The following is a 15,403-nucleotide window of genomic DNA, read 5'->3' as shown; positions in this document are numbered from 1 at the left end:
GAGGAAACCAAGCCTCAGAAAGAGGAAACAACATGTTTAAGGTCACATGGATTAGGACAGTGCTAAGATTCAAACACCAATCCACAGCCAGCCAGCTTCCCACAGTTAGTTAGGCTTCTGGCCCACAGAAAGTCTGTTCCCTGGTGTCCATGGGTACATGCTGTGAGCAGTGCTGCTAGGCCAGGGCCCCTCTTACTCAACAATGGGCCATTCTTCTCAAGCTGGACCTCTAGAACCCCAGAACTCAGAACTTAGTTTCAGAGGCAGCTGTGGCCTCCATGTGCTCAAGCAAGAGTTTCATTTCTGCTCCTGGATTTCTTGGGATCACTCATTAGCAGACAGGACCTGCTCTTATCACAAGGGAAAACTTAAAGCCTGCTCCTCAGACCTCTGCATCCTCTGATTGCCACAGGGCTGACTGCCCCAAAAGTAATCCAGCTCCTTGCAGGTATGACCACTCTGGTTGACAGACTCTGCCCTGATGACCTTCCTTTTATCGAGTGTATTATATATTAAAGATGACAACACATTAGGGTCAGTACAATGGCTTTATCCAATCAGCATAACCTTACGCCAGACTTGTTCGGGTTTAGACTCAAGCATTAGTATTCATAAACAAACAAAACAAAACTCTTGTAAAAACTTTACTGTGTAGTTGTAATTGACCCACTAAATAGGCTATGGGGCTTGTAGCAAGAATTAAAGGAAGCCATCCATTCACTCACTATTCACTAGCATCAAAACAGGTTCAGACGTGGTTCTAGGAGGTGGAAAAGCAGCTATGAGCAATGCTGCTCATCTGTATTTAACAGCTTTAAGGATTCAGATGCTGTGGTTCATTATCTGGAATCTCAATGCTTAGGAGGTTGAGGTGGGAAGATCACGAATATCTAATCAGCTTGGCAAAACCAAACTGGAATATGAAATACACACTGCTGTTTGGGAGACCAGGGTGTTATAGATGGAGTTGAATGAGAAGCCTCCCCACCTGATGGCTAGTATCTAAGCTGGGGTTGCCTCTGGTGTCCCAGCGGGGGCTTCAAAGCTCAGCTCTGGATGACCAGAAGGTGAGATAAACAAGTTGTAGACAAAGGCAAAGTCCTCAGGTGGAGTTGGGGAGGGGCCAAGGTCACAGGGCACTGAGGACAAGAGACATTGGACTTGAGAGACTAACACAAGTTTTTGGCTGATTCATGCTGGCAGATCACGGGAACCTTTCCAGAAAGAGAAGAAACTTGGTCTAGTTCATATTAAAAATGGTGGTCTTTGATTGCTCTGTGAGAGTGTGTGTGTGTGAGTGTGTGTGTGTGTGTGTGTGTGTGTGTGTCGTGAGGAATACAAAGAATAGAAGATCATCGAGCATCACATGGTCTGGATAAGAGCCAATGGTGGTTGGGATATGGAGGTATTGATGGAATCCTGGTGGACAAAACCCCACAAAAGGGTTTGGGAACTCCTCTTCAGCATCAGCTATTCCTACCAAGGAAGGGTCCCATTCTAGTCACTGTCCCCTGAATTGGGGAGTGACATTGAATCTGAGCTTGGAATTTTTAGGACTGAGCACTGTCCAAGTGAGAAGGAGCCCCAAGAGGGAAACACAAAGTGTGCTGTCCACAGGAGCAGGCAGACACATAAAGAATGAGGTCCACACCCAGGTAACAAGGTAACAATGGGCAAGGCACAGGCAGGGAACGGCTGAGGGCATAGTGCCAGCAGGGCTGCAGAGCTTGAGGGTCTCCCAGAGACGATGCAAAGGCAAGCCTAGACTTCAGGGACTCTCAGTAGAAAGATCAAGAAGGGTAGTGGGTGATGGCTGGGAGGAGGGATTACATTCTCTTCACTCCTGGAGAATGCAAACAGTTCATTTATTTGTCTGCTTTAGACACATGCTCCCTGGACAAAGCTTTCTGCCATCACCCTGCTTTAAATGCTATGCTGTCCCCTTCTTCCATCATTTTCCAGTCTTTCCTCACTGCTCTTGTCCCCAGCTCTTATCACCATCTTCCTTTTTGTCTCATCTACTTGTTTCCCAGCAGAACACAAAGCCTCTAGTCTGCTTCTTTCACTTCTCTGTCTTCCATGCCTAGAAGGGAGAGCAGCAAGGATCATGCCCTCAAAAATGCGTAGTGAGCAAATCAGTGAATGAGTGAATGTGCTGGTTTGAATAAAAATGGTCCCCATAGGATCATAACGAGTGGCACTACTCAGGGGGTGTGGCCTTGTTGAAGTAGTTGTAGACTTTTTAGAGAAAGTGTGTCACTCGCTCTTCCTCCTGCCACTGGATATGGATGTAGAACACTCAGATACCTCTCCAGTACTATGTCTGCCTCCGTGGTACCATGCTTCCATGATGGTAATGGACTAAACCTCTAAAACTGTAAGGCAGCCCCAATTCAATGTTGTCCTTTATGAAAACTGCCATGGCCATTGTGTTTCTTCACAGCAAGGGAAACCCTAAGACAGTGAATGAATGAATGAATGAATGAATGAGAAAGCAAACTTGGCGTATGCTTGCTCCAGTCTGCTTCTGCCCTCAGGGTGTCCAGGAACCATTGCACCAGGGCAGGGTTGGAAGGAACGAAGCTTATTTGGGCAGGGTGAGTTCATAAGAACTTGGCCAACTTGAGTGTTGGGGGAGAAACAGCCTTCTCTGAGAGGCCTTCAGTGAAACAGCTTTCCTCTATGAGGGTAACAAGGCCTAGATCATGAGCTGGCACACGCAGGCTCAGAGCAAAGAGGGACCAGTCCTACTTCTGCGGGTCTCAGGAAGAGTGTTTCATGGTTTGGAGATGTCTTGACATCGCTTTCACTCTGGACTAGCTCCCCCACTCACATGGCTTTCTGGCTCCATGGGTATGGTGAAGGCTGATGGGGAGGGTGGTGGTTTAAGTAAGATGAGCTCTATAGGCACATAGATTTGAATGCTTGGTCACCAGGGATTGGCACTATTTGAAAGGTTTAGGAAGTATGTCCTTGTTGGAAGAAGTGTGTCACTTCTTTGAGATTTCAGAAGCCCAAACCAGCCCCAGAGGCTGTCTTTTCCTGCTGTCTATGAATCTGGATGTAGAACTCTCAATTTCTCCAGCACCATGTCTGCCTGCATGCTTCCATGCTCCCCACCATGATGACAATGCACTAAACCTCTGAAACTGTAAGCAGCCCTAGTTAAATGCTTTTCTTAAGAGTTGCTAGTGGTCATGGTGTCTCTTCACAGCAATAGAACACTGAATAAGACAGTGGGCTTGTCTTTCCAGTTGGTAGGTTCTGTTTTCTGTGATACAGACCTGGAGCTCTGGAATCAGACACTTAGAGTACATGCCTTAAGCAAGGGAGAAAGTGAGGTATGACACCCAAAGTTGTCTCCCTGACCCATGACCTTTACACAGGCGTGGTAGCTTGTAAACACTCACACAGACACACGAATATACACACACACACCATACACACACAAACAAAAAATGCATGAAGTTATTAGGAAAATTTGTATACTGCCTAGACAGTTAATAATACAAAGATGTTATTTCTATTCCACTGAATATGATCATTGTACTATGGTCTCTATACTCTTAAAAATTCCTTATCTCTTAGAAGTTCATATTGAAATATTTATAGGTGACATGTAGAAAGCCTGAGAGATAAACTTCACAATAGCTCAGCGGAGAGTTTATGAGACTATAAATGCCATAATTTGTAGGGCTGTAGACCTTAGGAATGGGTGTCTTGAGGACACATATGGCTATTTTCACTATTTTGCACCTGTTCAAAATTTCCCAAGTAAAGAGTTAAAACAATAAGTTCAAGAATCATCTGGGAACTTTTGAAGCACATAGATATTGGTGTCTTGTACTGGTTAGTTTTATGTCAGCTTGACACAAGCTAGAGTCACTGGGAGGAGGGAGCCTCAATTGAGACAATGCCTTAATATTGGGCTAGAGGCAAGCTTGTAGAGCATTTTTCTTAATTAGTGACTGATGGAGGAAGGTCCAACCCATTGTGGGTAGTGCCATCCATGGGATTGGAGGTCCTGGGTTCTATCAGAAAAACCGAGTAAGACATAAATATCAAGTCAGTAAGCAGAACCCTTCAATGGCCTCTACATCAGCTGCTGCCTCCAGGTTCTTGCCTGTTTTAGTCCCTGTACTGACTTCCTTCAGTGAAGGATAGTGAAGCATAAGCTCAGTAAACTCTTTCCTTCACAACTTGCTTTTAGTAATGGTGTTTCATCACAACAGTAATTAAGGCAGGTCTGTGGTGGCTGCATAGATTTGACCCCCATAGATTCATAAGTTTCGATGCTTGGTCCATAGGGAGTGGCACTATTAGGTGGTGTGGCTTTATTGGAGGAGGTATGTCATTGTGAGGGTGGGCTTTGAGGTCTCTTATGCTCAAGCTCCAACCCAGTGTAGAATCTAGTCTCCTCCTGGTTGCCTTTGGATCAGGATGTCGAACTCTTAGCTTCTCAAGTATCACCTGCCTGCATGATGCCATGCTTCATACCATAAAGATAATGAACTAAACTTTTGAAACTGTAAGCCATCCCCAATTAAATGTTTTCCTTTATAAGCGTTGCCTTGGTCATGGTGTCTCTTCATAGCAATAAAACCCTAAGACAGAAGTTGGTACTGGGGTATTGCTGTGATAGGCCTGACCATGCTCCAGAGGAATGTGGATTTTAGGACTTTAGATTAGGAAAGCAGTGGAATGAGTTAAGTGCCTTCCTAGTGGGACCATGGAAGACAGTAGTGTGGAGGGAGATTTAAACTGTGGGACCTGGCTCAAGAGGTTTTAGAGGATAAGAATGTTAGTATGTAGCCTAGAGATTTATTGTGATATTAGTGAAGAATCTGGCTGCTTTTTGCCCTTGTCTCAGAGTCTGAAGCTAAAATGAAGAGATTTAGATCAATTGCATTGACAAAGGAAATCTTGAAATATGCTAGCATAAACACTGACCTGTGGTTCACTCCTATGAAGTGTGTTTTGATCAAACGTACCAAACTGGGAAAGGAAAAATACAAAATGTATGGTTCAAGGGTTAAAGGAAGTGGTCTGGGTAGAGTTGGAGGGGCGGAAGTAGCGTTAATGTTGGTAACAGGATGGTGGGAGGAGACTGACCAGTCAGAGGCGCACTTTGGCATTCTGCAGTGGCACTCATTCTACAAACTTCTCTCCAAGTAGCTAGGAAACCAGCGGGCTCCAAAGGCCTGTGTTTGATTCCAGGCCTCGATGAATGGGAATTGGTCTAGCTTCCATTATACAGTCAGTGCCCAGGCTTTGAGGTTGCTCAGACAACCTTGTCTTTTGCTGTAGGGCTGCTGCCAAAGAGCCCTGCAAGCACCATGCTCAGTGTAGGTTTGAGAAGAGATATGTTTCCTCTGCTGCCCTCTGCAGGTCATCCATGGAACTGCTCTGGACACAGTTGCTGGTGGCTGCTTGCCTCTCAGAGGTTCTTGGCTCACCAGAGATAGACACCGGCATCAACATTTCCCAGCCTTTGCACATCCTGGAGGATCATAACTTAATGGTGCTGACTCCTGCAGGTTTGACCCAGACACTGAATGAGACCCGCTTCCTAATGGTGATTTTCCGTGAGTATCTGGCTCTGGCAATGAAAGGTGGTGCCCGTCTCACTAATTTGCGGGACCACAGGGCTTCCATATACTGTCAAGTGCATAGAAAACACAAAAATACTGCAGGCACTCAGCTGGGCATTCGTCTGTCCCTGTAAGAAAGCAAAATTCTGCTCACTAATAGCTGTTCTGTCACAGGGGAAGCTAACGTCTTTTTTCTTGAACCCTCTACTACTGAAATACATACAGCCTTGGCTCTTGCCTTTATGTTTTTAAATCACTCCAATAGCAACCAACACAAACACTTCAAAGTATGTGAACACTTCCCTTCACACGAGCAGAGATTATTGTCATTTAAAAGTGACACACAATTAAAGTCATTAAGTTCCCATCACTGATTCTGTCAATACACAATTGAATTCAAAATGAGTTTTTAAAAACTGCCAGGCCTTCTAAAGTGAACTTTAGGAAGATTATTTTGGGGAAGGCTTATAAATATTTTCCTCAAAGGTTTTTGGGAAAGATCTCAGTGGCTCTCAAATCCTTTGGCCAGTCTCTCATCTTTCTGAAGATTCCGGAATTCAAGGTCAATGCTTGGAAGAGTCTTTTCTTCTCAGGTCTCAAGTTGCCTGTGTCTAAAACAAACTCCAGTATTTTGGATTTGGTCCTGATCACCTGTTTCTCCTAACCTCCTGTGTGCACTGATGACATCACCACACATTCAGTGTGAAAGTCAGAAACCTCAGAGTCATCCCCAAATTTGCTGTAGCGTCATATAAAATGCATCTCCATACTCTCTTGTTTCTGCATCCAAAACTCTGTGGTCCCCAGCTCTCTCCACACTGTCTGTCACTGTCTCGTTCTTACCATTCCCTGCCCAGGACCTGAAGTAGACTCCCCCATGGATTCCATATGCCTTGCATGTGCTCTCTGTAAGTTGCCCAGAGAAACGGACTCCTAGAATGCAGCTCTAGTTGTCAGAGTAGACTATTCTGGTTTCTGTCTCTGGGCTGTTTGTCCTGCATTTGGTTCTGTAGCATCCTTCCTTCAGTTTTGCACTTGGACTGTGAGATTTAAATCTTTTATGAGGAAGCTTTCTCTCATTCCCATTTAGCCTGGGGAGGACTCATTTCTAGTCACCTTCTTAGCCTTCCTTCTGGTACCATTTGCCACATCATATCAAAAGCACTTCTAAACTTGTATGTACTCTAGGGTGGGGAAACAAATCTTACCCATGTCTATCTCTAGAGCTGGAACTATTGGGACATGGTAGGTCTTCACACATGTCGAATGAAGAAGGAATGAATGATATTTTCTTGGGATCTCATTTTCTCTGTGACAATTCACTTGAATGAGTCAAAGAAAGAGGGGAAGTCCACTTTTTGGGAGGAAGCGACCAAGCAAAGATTTAGAAGTCATTGTATTAGGACCATTTATTACTTGTCCCTAAGGCAAAGGTCGCAAGAATGTGTCATGGGGTTACAGGAGATACTGATGGTGATCACGATGAAGATGGTGATTGAGATTGGGTTAGTGGTGAGACTTGGTGATGCTGGAGGTAATACTAGAGAGATGGTGATGAGGAGAAATACAGTAAAGGCACTGGTGACAACTGTCCGGCTTAGCCTTGATTGCCTACTTGACGTGGCATAGAGTTATCTGAGACAAGAAGCCTCAAATGAGAATCTGATTAGCTCATCTTGGTCTGTGGGGATGCCTATGGGGTATTGTATTAATTATTAATTGATACAGTAGGGTGAAAATTGCTGTAGAATGTATCACTATTCCTAGGGCAGGTGGTCCCTGGCAAGCTTGTAAGCAGCGTACGGTTTACGATTGGCTTCCTGTTTGAGTTCCTGCTCTGGCTTCCTTCAGTGGTGGATTATGACCTAGAACCACAAGACCAATATATCGCTTTTCTCCCCAAGTTGCTTTTGATTAGTGTTTTAGTATAGCAAAAAAAAAAAGTAACTAATACAGAATAGATAGTATTATAAAGATAGTGATGAGTTGGGTTGGTCTGGCCCTGCTGTGTACTCAAATGCTAAACACTGGCCCCCAAGATCTGGTTGCCACCGATGAGCAGATCCTCACTTTCACTAAGTAATGCTCTGTAACCTTGCTCCCCAAGTTAAATGGTCAGTAAAAGGCTGAAGCCTGTGATTTGGCAGTAGATAGAAGGAGGCAGGTTTTCAGTTACCTGGCTGAGAGTTGCAGGTAGAGAAAGAAAAAGAAGAAAAGAGACAGAAGAGGAGGAAGCTGCCGTGAGAGGAGATGGACCATGAGCACATGGCCAGGAGTAACAGCCAATAACAAGGGACATATGGCTGGGATGTAAGTTAGAACAGCTCCCAAAACGTCTCCAATACAGGCTTACATCTTGTAAATAAAATACCTGGATTGTGTTTCTTTTATAAAAGCTAGCTACAATTTATACTTTGTTTCACAGTGATGTTGATGGAGAGGATGGTAATGATGGTAGAGATTAAGGTGTAGGAGATGATGATGCTGGAGATGATGATGGAGATGATGATGTAGATGGTGATGTGGATGATGGTGGTGGTGGTGGTAGTCATGGAGATGCTGATGGTGATGATGGTTGTGGTGATGAAAAGGCATTAATGATGAGAGCTGTCATGGCTTTAACTACGGCAGTGATAATTTTTAATGGACACTTATCAAACACCTGCATTGCAGTGCTCTACTCAGTACTGTGGTCCCCATCTTACCCATGAAGTGAGTCTGGAAAAGGTTAGAGTCACACAACTAACTGGTCTCCATTTAAAACCCAGTCTCGCACCCCAACAGCTTCTCAATCTGTCCTGTGCCATTACACTGATCTTCAGAAAATGTATTCATCTACTCGTAAGTATCTACTGAATGCTTGCAGTGCCCCAGATGTATTCTCAGCACAGAGCAATGCAGGGTGAGCTACACTGCCTTCTCGGAACTCACAGCCAGGAGAGGAGAGACAAATGCTTCAGAAGCAAAGCCTGCAGTGCATCTTGAGGCTAAAAGTACTATGGAGAAAAGAAGGGGTGGGTGGGACGAAGTCTGAGAGGCCTATGTCCACGGCAGCAAGGTCTTCCTTACCTCCACTTCAGACACCCCACGGGGCTCTGTGTGGAATCTCTAAATGCCCCTCCATTTGGCAATCACCCGAGGCTTCTCCTAACTGATCACATGCACCCATAAACTTAGCGATCATGAGCCCAGCATGACGAGGTCCACAGGGAAGCTGGGAGAGGCCACCGAGCAGAGCTACCAGCAAACAGGCCAGAGCTTGCTGCTGGAGCTAGATGGGTGTGATGAAGGTAGCATGGTGATGAAGGTAGCGACTGTGAAAGGCACGAAGTCTGCTTCCCATCCATGCTTGGGGAGTTAATGAGGATGACCATTCACTCAGGATCCAGTTCTGAGCCAATGACTGGCAACAGGGACAGCACCAGCTGTCATAAGGCCCGGCTTCCCCGGGATCTGCCTTATGAAACATATATCTGTCAGATGTGGCCTTGGCCACAGCTGGGAGGTGACCTGTACTCTCTTCAAGTGTGCCAGATGGAAAAGATAGAATGTTCTGGCTTGAAAGGGAAGCTGTTTTCCCCAGTCCAGACTCAGCACACATCTCTGCCATGTGACAGTAGGGACCTGCAGTCTGGTGATGTCATCAGGAGGTTTACCACGTCATCTCCTTCCACTCCAGAGAGCATAGCTCATGCCATGACCAAGGTCAGTTCTCTGAGGCTGATTTTAGTAAAGAGCCCCTACCTCACTTTGCTGCCCAGCTGTGTGAACAACCAAGGATTCCAGACTATCAGATACTTTAACAGAGTACCAGGTCCCTTTGGCTACCCCTTGGCAAGGTGGTGTGATCAGAGAGGGGAGTGAGTATCCAGTGTACCCTGCCCATCACACATTCCTCTCTCCTGACTTTGCTGTAGAGTTCCCAGTCACTGCAGGAGAGGCACGATTGCTTAGTTCCAAGACGTTCCACCAGATGGCGCAAATGAGCTATATCACTAGCCCTTAATTTCTGACCAAACATACCCTCCCCCCAAAATTACACCGTTTTAATAATAGTAGTAATTAAAATGTATTGTGTCTTTATTATGTGATAGGCATTAATTTAAGTGTTTTTACATACCTAGTGAAAGTTTAAAAGACAGGAGTTCTGCAGCCAGCTTGAGTATGTCCTGGTATGAGGGCCTTGGGCAAGTATGTGGTTTTGTTGTATCTCAGTTTTCTCAACTATAAAATGAGATAATAATAATAATAATAATAATAATAATAAATCTACCTCATAAGATTATTGAGAAGGGCAATAGTCTTAGTACCTGTAAAACCCTTAGAAAATACAAAGTACCATGTAACTGACTGTTAAATTAATTTCACTTGATTCTGATAATCTCCCAAATCATTCCATTTCACAATGCATTTGTCTCTCTGCCTGTCATATTTCTGAAACCTACTCCTTAGCTGTGAACACAGGAAAAGCCAGGGGAAACCAGGACAAACAGGACCAGAAAGGGAAGGGGAGAGAGAAGCCTAGTTGATCTTTATATTGCTTCTTTCAGACAATCCATCCTTAAAACAGTCCAGGAAGCTGGCCAAGGAGCTGGGCAAAGCTGCAGAGATCTTCGGGAAGGGCAAGAATGGCTTGGGCTTTGGCAAAGTGGACATCACCGTGGAGATGGAACTTAAGCAGGAGTTTGGCATCACCCATGCCCCAGAGTTGAAGCTGTTTTTTGAGGGCAACAGGTTAGAGCCCATCAGCTGCAAAGGTAATGGTGACTGGGGGTCAAGTGATTCCTGTTCAGGGGAAGTCATTGGCAGTTCAAGGTCAGATGTGGGACACTCTGATCCTCATGCCTCTCGTGACCCAGGCTCTTTCCATTTGTTGCTCCAACTTGATTTGAGCCCTGGAGCCATCTTCTTTTTTCTTGGTATCCAGATGCAGGATCTGACCATAGGTGATGGGCATGGCTGGAGAGTGGCAAAACTACTCCTGGTTGCAATCTGTTGACTAGAATTCTGATCCATGATCCCAGTCAAGTGTAGGGGGCCTAGAATATGGCTCAGCTCTATGTCTAGAAGGAAAATGGGACTCGGTGACCGTTCAGCTGCTTCTGCCACAAGTTCTCAGCCAGGGAAGGGAGCGTGAGTTTTAGACTACAGACCAGAGCTTCTTTCCAACTACACTTTTCTACTGTAGAGGATTTTAACAGGGAAACACTGCTGGCCCAAAGAGGAGGTTGCCAGGGACTGGGGCCATAGCTTTGATAGCAAAGTGTTTGCCAAGGACCCAGGTTTGATCCCCAGGACTCCAGTGAAAAAATGCAGGATTGGTGATGCGTTCTTGTAATCCCAGAGCTGGGGAAGTGGAAATGGGCAGGTGGATGGGACTAGCAAGCCATGGAGGCTAGCCCGTTTGGTAACTTCTAAGCCAGTGAGAGGCCCCATTTGAAAACAAAAAAGGTGACTAAAGAACATGTATAGTTGAACTCTGGACCTCTAAATGCACACACACACATGCACACACACACACGTATATACATACACATAAACAAACAAGAGGGACTGTAGGAACTAGAGCAAAGGTGGAAGTGGGTGTCTACCCAGTACTTTCTTTCATACCGTCATTCATTGCTTTATTTGCTGACACATCTATTCACAAACTCAGGTACTGACACCTTGCCACGATGATGAAGATGTCTGCAAAGTTGTGTACCTTAGCACGTGTCATAGCTGATCCTAAGTTTTAAGTATAGATATGGGGTGTGTAAACAGATATGGGGGGGGCAGGGGCAGCAGGTGGATGGGTGGACTCACTGCTGGGTGGAAGAGTGGATGGATGTGACAAAACTGGAGAAGCCTGCTGGAGTTCAGCAGGAGGCCACTGAGATAGCACAGTGCTGCCAAGACCAAGCCTGAGTCCACTTCCTGCAGCCCACAGGGTGGAAGAGGGCAGTCTATGCCTGTGAGTTGTTCTCTGACCTCCACAAGCAAGCTGTGGCACACACACCTTTGAATACTTAATTCATAAATAAGTGTAACAAAAGAACCAAGCCCATCCTCTACCACGCCAATAGAATGGTACCGCGGTATATGCGTTGAGTGGTAGAATCAGAAAACAGGCGCTGGCTATTACAGGGTTTGATGCTTCTTGAAGCCGCCTTCTAAGCAGTGAGCACAAGAAAAGTCCGGGGGCTAAATGACTCAAACAAAGGAGCCAGCCCACCTCAGGAGACAGAGAGCAAGTGTGGGGGGTGAGCTTTGAACAAACCTGACGGAATAGTTCTGCAGGAGCTCAAGAATTAGACTTTAGGAGCAAGGGATGCAAGCTCATTGCAGTTCTCAGAATGCTCACAAGAGGGCGTAGGAGAGACACTGGGCAGGGTGGCTGGGAAAGAGAGTGCTTCACAGGGAACTTTATGTAACAGACTAGGCGGACCCAACAGTCCAAATGGGGGGTGGTGTGTGGAAACAGAGGAGGGGTGTGGCAAGAGGGATGAGATCTGATTGTTAGGGATGCTGAGGAAGGATGCTCAACAACAGGGGTCCACCCAACCCAAGCAAGGGCCTTGGATGATGTCTTGGGTTCAGGGAGGACCATGAAGAATGAAGCAGGCCTAGTGTACTTTGTGCAAACACACACCTACACATGGCATAGCTCAGGTGCTGGCTTGTCCTTCCCTGTTGAAGAACAACGGAGACCTGATTCCATCAAAAGATGACAAGATGAGTGTGTTGTAATTTCGACACTCCACGTGCAGTTGGCAGAGAAGGTACTCAAGGACTCCTGTGTCTGGGGGGTGACAGTGAGTTGTTGAGACCACCTCTGCCATGGAGGAGGTTTCCAGCTCCTCTTCCAGGAACTCTTCCCTGACTGCTTAGGGCGTGCAGCCTGTTCCTCAGCTGTGATCCCATGGTATCTGTGCACTCTGATCAAGAGATTGTCTCACAAAGCGCTGCCTGCTTTGAAGAGCATCACCAAGACAAGAGTGAGCTAACCTCCCTCCTTGGGTACCAGTCTCTGCAACCAAGTCCTCTCCTTTTGCCTTAGGAGCAGCCAATCCCTCTTGTCCAGCCTCAGTTTGCTGATCTTGAAATGGGGCATGTGAAATCTCTACCACCCCAGGCTGCTAGGAAGATGAGGCAATGTTTGCAGGGCACAGGGCCTGACAGATCCTTGCAGCCAGCACTGACTTCCAGGTGCCTTTTATGCTTAACAGCCCAGCCTGGCAATGACTTTTACAGCTGGCGCACAGCAAAGTGGAACAACTTCTACACAGTGTCCTAGCTGGGGCTGGCAAAATGGCTCAGCAGGTAAAGGTGCTTGTTGCCAAGCCTGGCAACCTGAGTTTGATCCCTGAAACCCACACGGTGAACACCAACAAGCTATCCTCTGACCTTCACACACGCTCTATGGTACCTACACACTGGCACACGTAAATAAATACATTGAAATATTGATTTTTTTTTTGTTTTTACAGAAACAATATTCCAGCTAGTAAGCAGTAAAATCAGGGAAGATTTTTCTGGAAGGGGATGTATAGTAGGTATTTTAGCCTTATGAGGCAGAAAACCTGTCACAGCTACCTACTTTGCTATGCACTATGTGAACAGACATGGCCGTATTCCAATAAAGTTTTATTTATAAAATCAAACAGTGTGTCATATTCGGTTCATGGGCAAAGTTTGTTGAACGCTGACCTACATTGCGCTGTATATTAAGTAAATAGAAATGCTTATTATTAAATATTAATTTTAGAACAATTATGTTCTTAATAGCTATTAAGTTTGAACGAAATGAAATTACAAGAGCCCAGTTCAGGGAGGCGCACACAAGAAGGCAACACATATTTCTGGGCTCACTCATCTCCCTCTCAGTGTTACTTCCCAAGCACAGAAAGGAGAAATGGGATGCTGGGAGAGCCCACTCTTTGAATAGGATGTGCTTTGGCTGAATACTTGAGCTAAGCTGTACACCTCGGCTTACATTTGCTCATTCTAGACAGAATGAATAATGCCTACTCGACAGGACTCTTTGGGGTTCCAAGAGGGGACATGACTCTGCACACCCCCTGCAATGTGATTGTTATGAAGCCTCCCTCAGGACGCAAGTGGGATGTAGTCCTTGCTGGGTCAAAGCCCAGTCCTGTCCTCCTATAATATGCAAGGGCTGATGGTGAGAGACTTGGCTCTGTCTACCTCCCCAGAGGAAGGAGACTCAAACAGCCTCTGGGGCCTCTATTAGTGATGCATTCACAGCTTGTGCTTGGAAATATGCAGCCAAGTTCTGGTCCAGTCAATCATTGACACAACATTCACACCTGAGTTGCTATCACTGTGTCCTCTGGCATGGAGTCAAGAGCCAGGGGAGGCGCAGTGTCTGGCAAGGGCAGTGCTCAAGTGCAGGCACTTGGGAATAAGATGCTCCAAAGGCCCTGAGCTCCCCAGGCTCCAGAGCACCAAGCAGTGGCCATATATCTCAGAAGAGGAGGCCTGGGAGCAATTCCTCTCAAGCTGGCTTTCCTGGTGGTCCGCTCCTACATTTTCTTTCGTTTTGTTTTTCTTTCTTGTTGTTTATTTTGAGCACCAAATATGTGTCTGGCAACTCACAATGAAAAGGTTTACTCCAAATTGTGACAAGAGTTTCAGAAAGTGATACATTTACAGAAGTCCAATGTCCAGGGCAGGGGAGAGGGGTAGTAAGACAGAATGACTTGGGGCAGGGAGCACATGAACAAGGAAACTACCAGTGCAGGACAGAAGAGTTGAGGCTGCAGCCATGGGTTAAGCTTATTTGGAGGCTTTCTTGATGATCTCTTGTGTGTGTTTGTGTGTGTGTGGTGTGTGTGTGTGTGTGTGTGTGTGGTGTGTGTGTGGTGTGTGTGTGTGGTGTGTGTGTGTGTGTGTGTGGTGTGTGTGTGTGTGTGTGGTGTGTGTGTGTGTGGTTCTTTGTCTCATTTGAGATGGGGTCACTATGTAGCCCAGGTTGGTCTGGGGTGGAGGCTCCTCTTCCTTCAGTCCTGGGGGTTAGGGTTATAGGCATGAGGCATTATCCCTTACATCAATCCTAACTGTATCTACCAAAGCTGAGCATTCCGTCTTCTGGGCCCAGAAATACTGATGGAAGCTAGTCATTGTGCTCTGGGTAAACATCCCTAGGATTTTCAGCTGTAGAAAGTAAGGGACAGGTAAACAAATGCATGTTGTTAGAGGTTAGGAACATGGGTAATCCTAGGTAAGGGGTGGGAGGCTTCCATAGAGCTTGTCTTCCTCAAGACCCTGACGGGCTGGCCAGGACCACGCCCACTCATTTCTTTATCCAAGTAGCAGCTACATGCATGTTTGTTTTCTGAAAAGTCATCAAGTGTACATTATCATTTACTTCTGCATGGAACAGGATTAATTATGGTTTTTCCTACAGGTCTAATGCTCTTAGGATGGTGGTTCTCAACCTTTGGGGATTGAATGGCCCTTTCACAGGGGTTACACCTCATATATCCTGCATGTCAGATATTTACATTATAATTCAAAACATTAGCAAAATTACCGTCATGAAGTAGAAATGAGAGTAATTGTATGGTTGGGGGTCACTAAAACATGAGGAACTGTCTTAGAAGGTCACAGCAGCATCAGTAAGGCTGAGAACCACTGTAGTAGGAATTGTAGTGGTTCCTGTTGTCATACTGACTTAGAATCACCTGACAGACGAGGCTCTGGGAACACGTATGGAGGATTATCTTTATTGGGCTAATCAATGTGGGAAGACCTATGTTAACTGAGGGCGGGACCCTTCCCCAGACAGGCACTAGAGGGCGGGACCCTTC

The 15,403-nt window shown here is 45.8% G+C and overlaps 1 protein-coding gene across 2 annotated transcripts in view; it reads left to right on the top strand.

Moving 5' to 3' along the window:
* The first annotated feature begins 246 nt into the window (after positions 1-246).
* Pdilt (protein disulfide isomerase like, testis expressed) overlaps positions 247-15,403 on the top strand; it is a 29,023-nt gene continuing 13,866 nt past the window's right edge. Inside the window, exons 1-3 of one of the 2 annotated variants that reach the window (XM_028764291.1) lie at positions 247-448; positions 5,389-5,585; positions 10,142-10,348. In XM_028764291.1, coding sequence (XP_028620124.1) covers positions 5,396-5,585; positions 10,142-10,348 — 397 coding nt within the window. In that variant the 5' untranslated portion in view covers positions 247-448; positions 5,389-5,395. Of the gene's footprint in view, positions 449-5,193; positions 5,257-5,388; positions 5,586-10,141; positions 10,349-15,403 lie in introns of those variants that run through there. The other variant, XM_028764290.1, reaches the window with a different exon arrangement.

The sequence above is a fragment of the Grammomys surdaster genome, unplaced genomic scaffold (genome assembly GCF_004785775.1).
Source record: "Grammomys surdaster isolate TR1022 unplaced genomic scaffold, NIH_TR_1.0 142, whole genome shotgun sequence".
NCBI classification, from domain to species: Eukaryota; Metazoa; Chordata; class Mammalia; order Rodentia; family Muridae; genus Grammomys; species Grammomys surdaster.
Note: the sequence above shows the minus strand (reverse complement) of the source record. Positions and strands in the feature narration are given on the sequence as shown.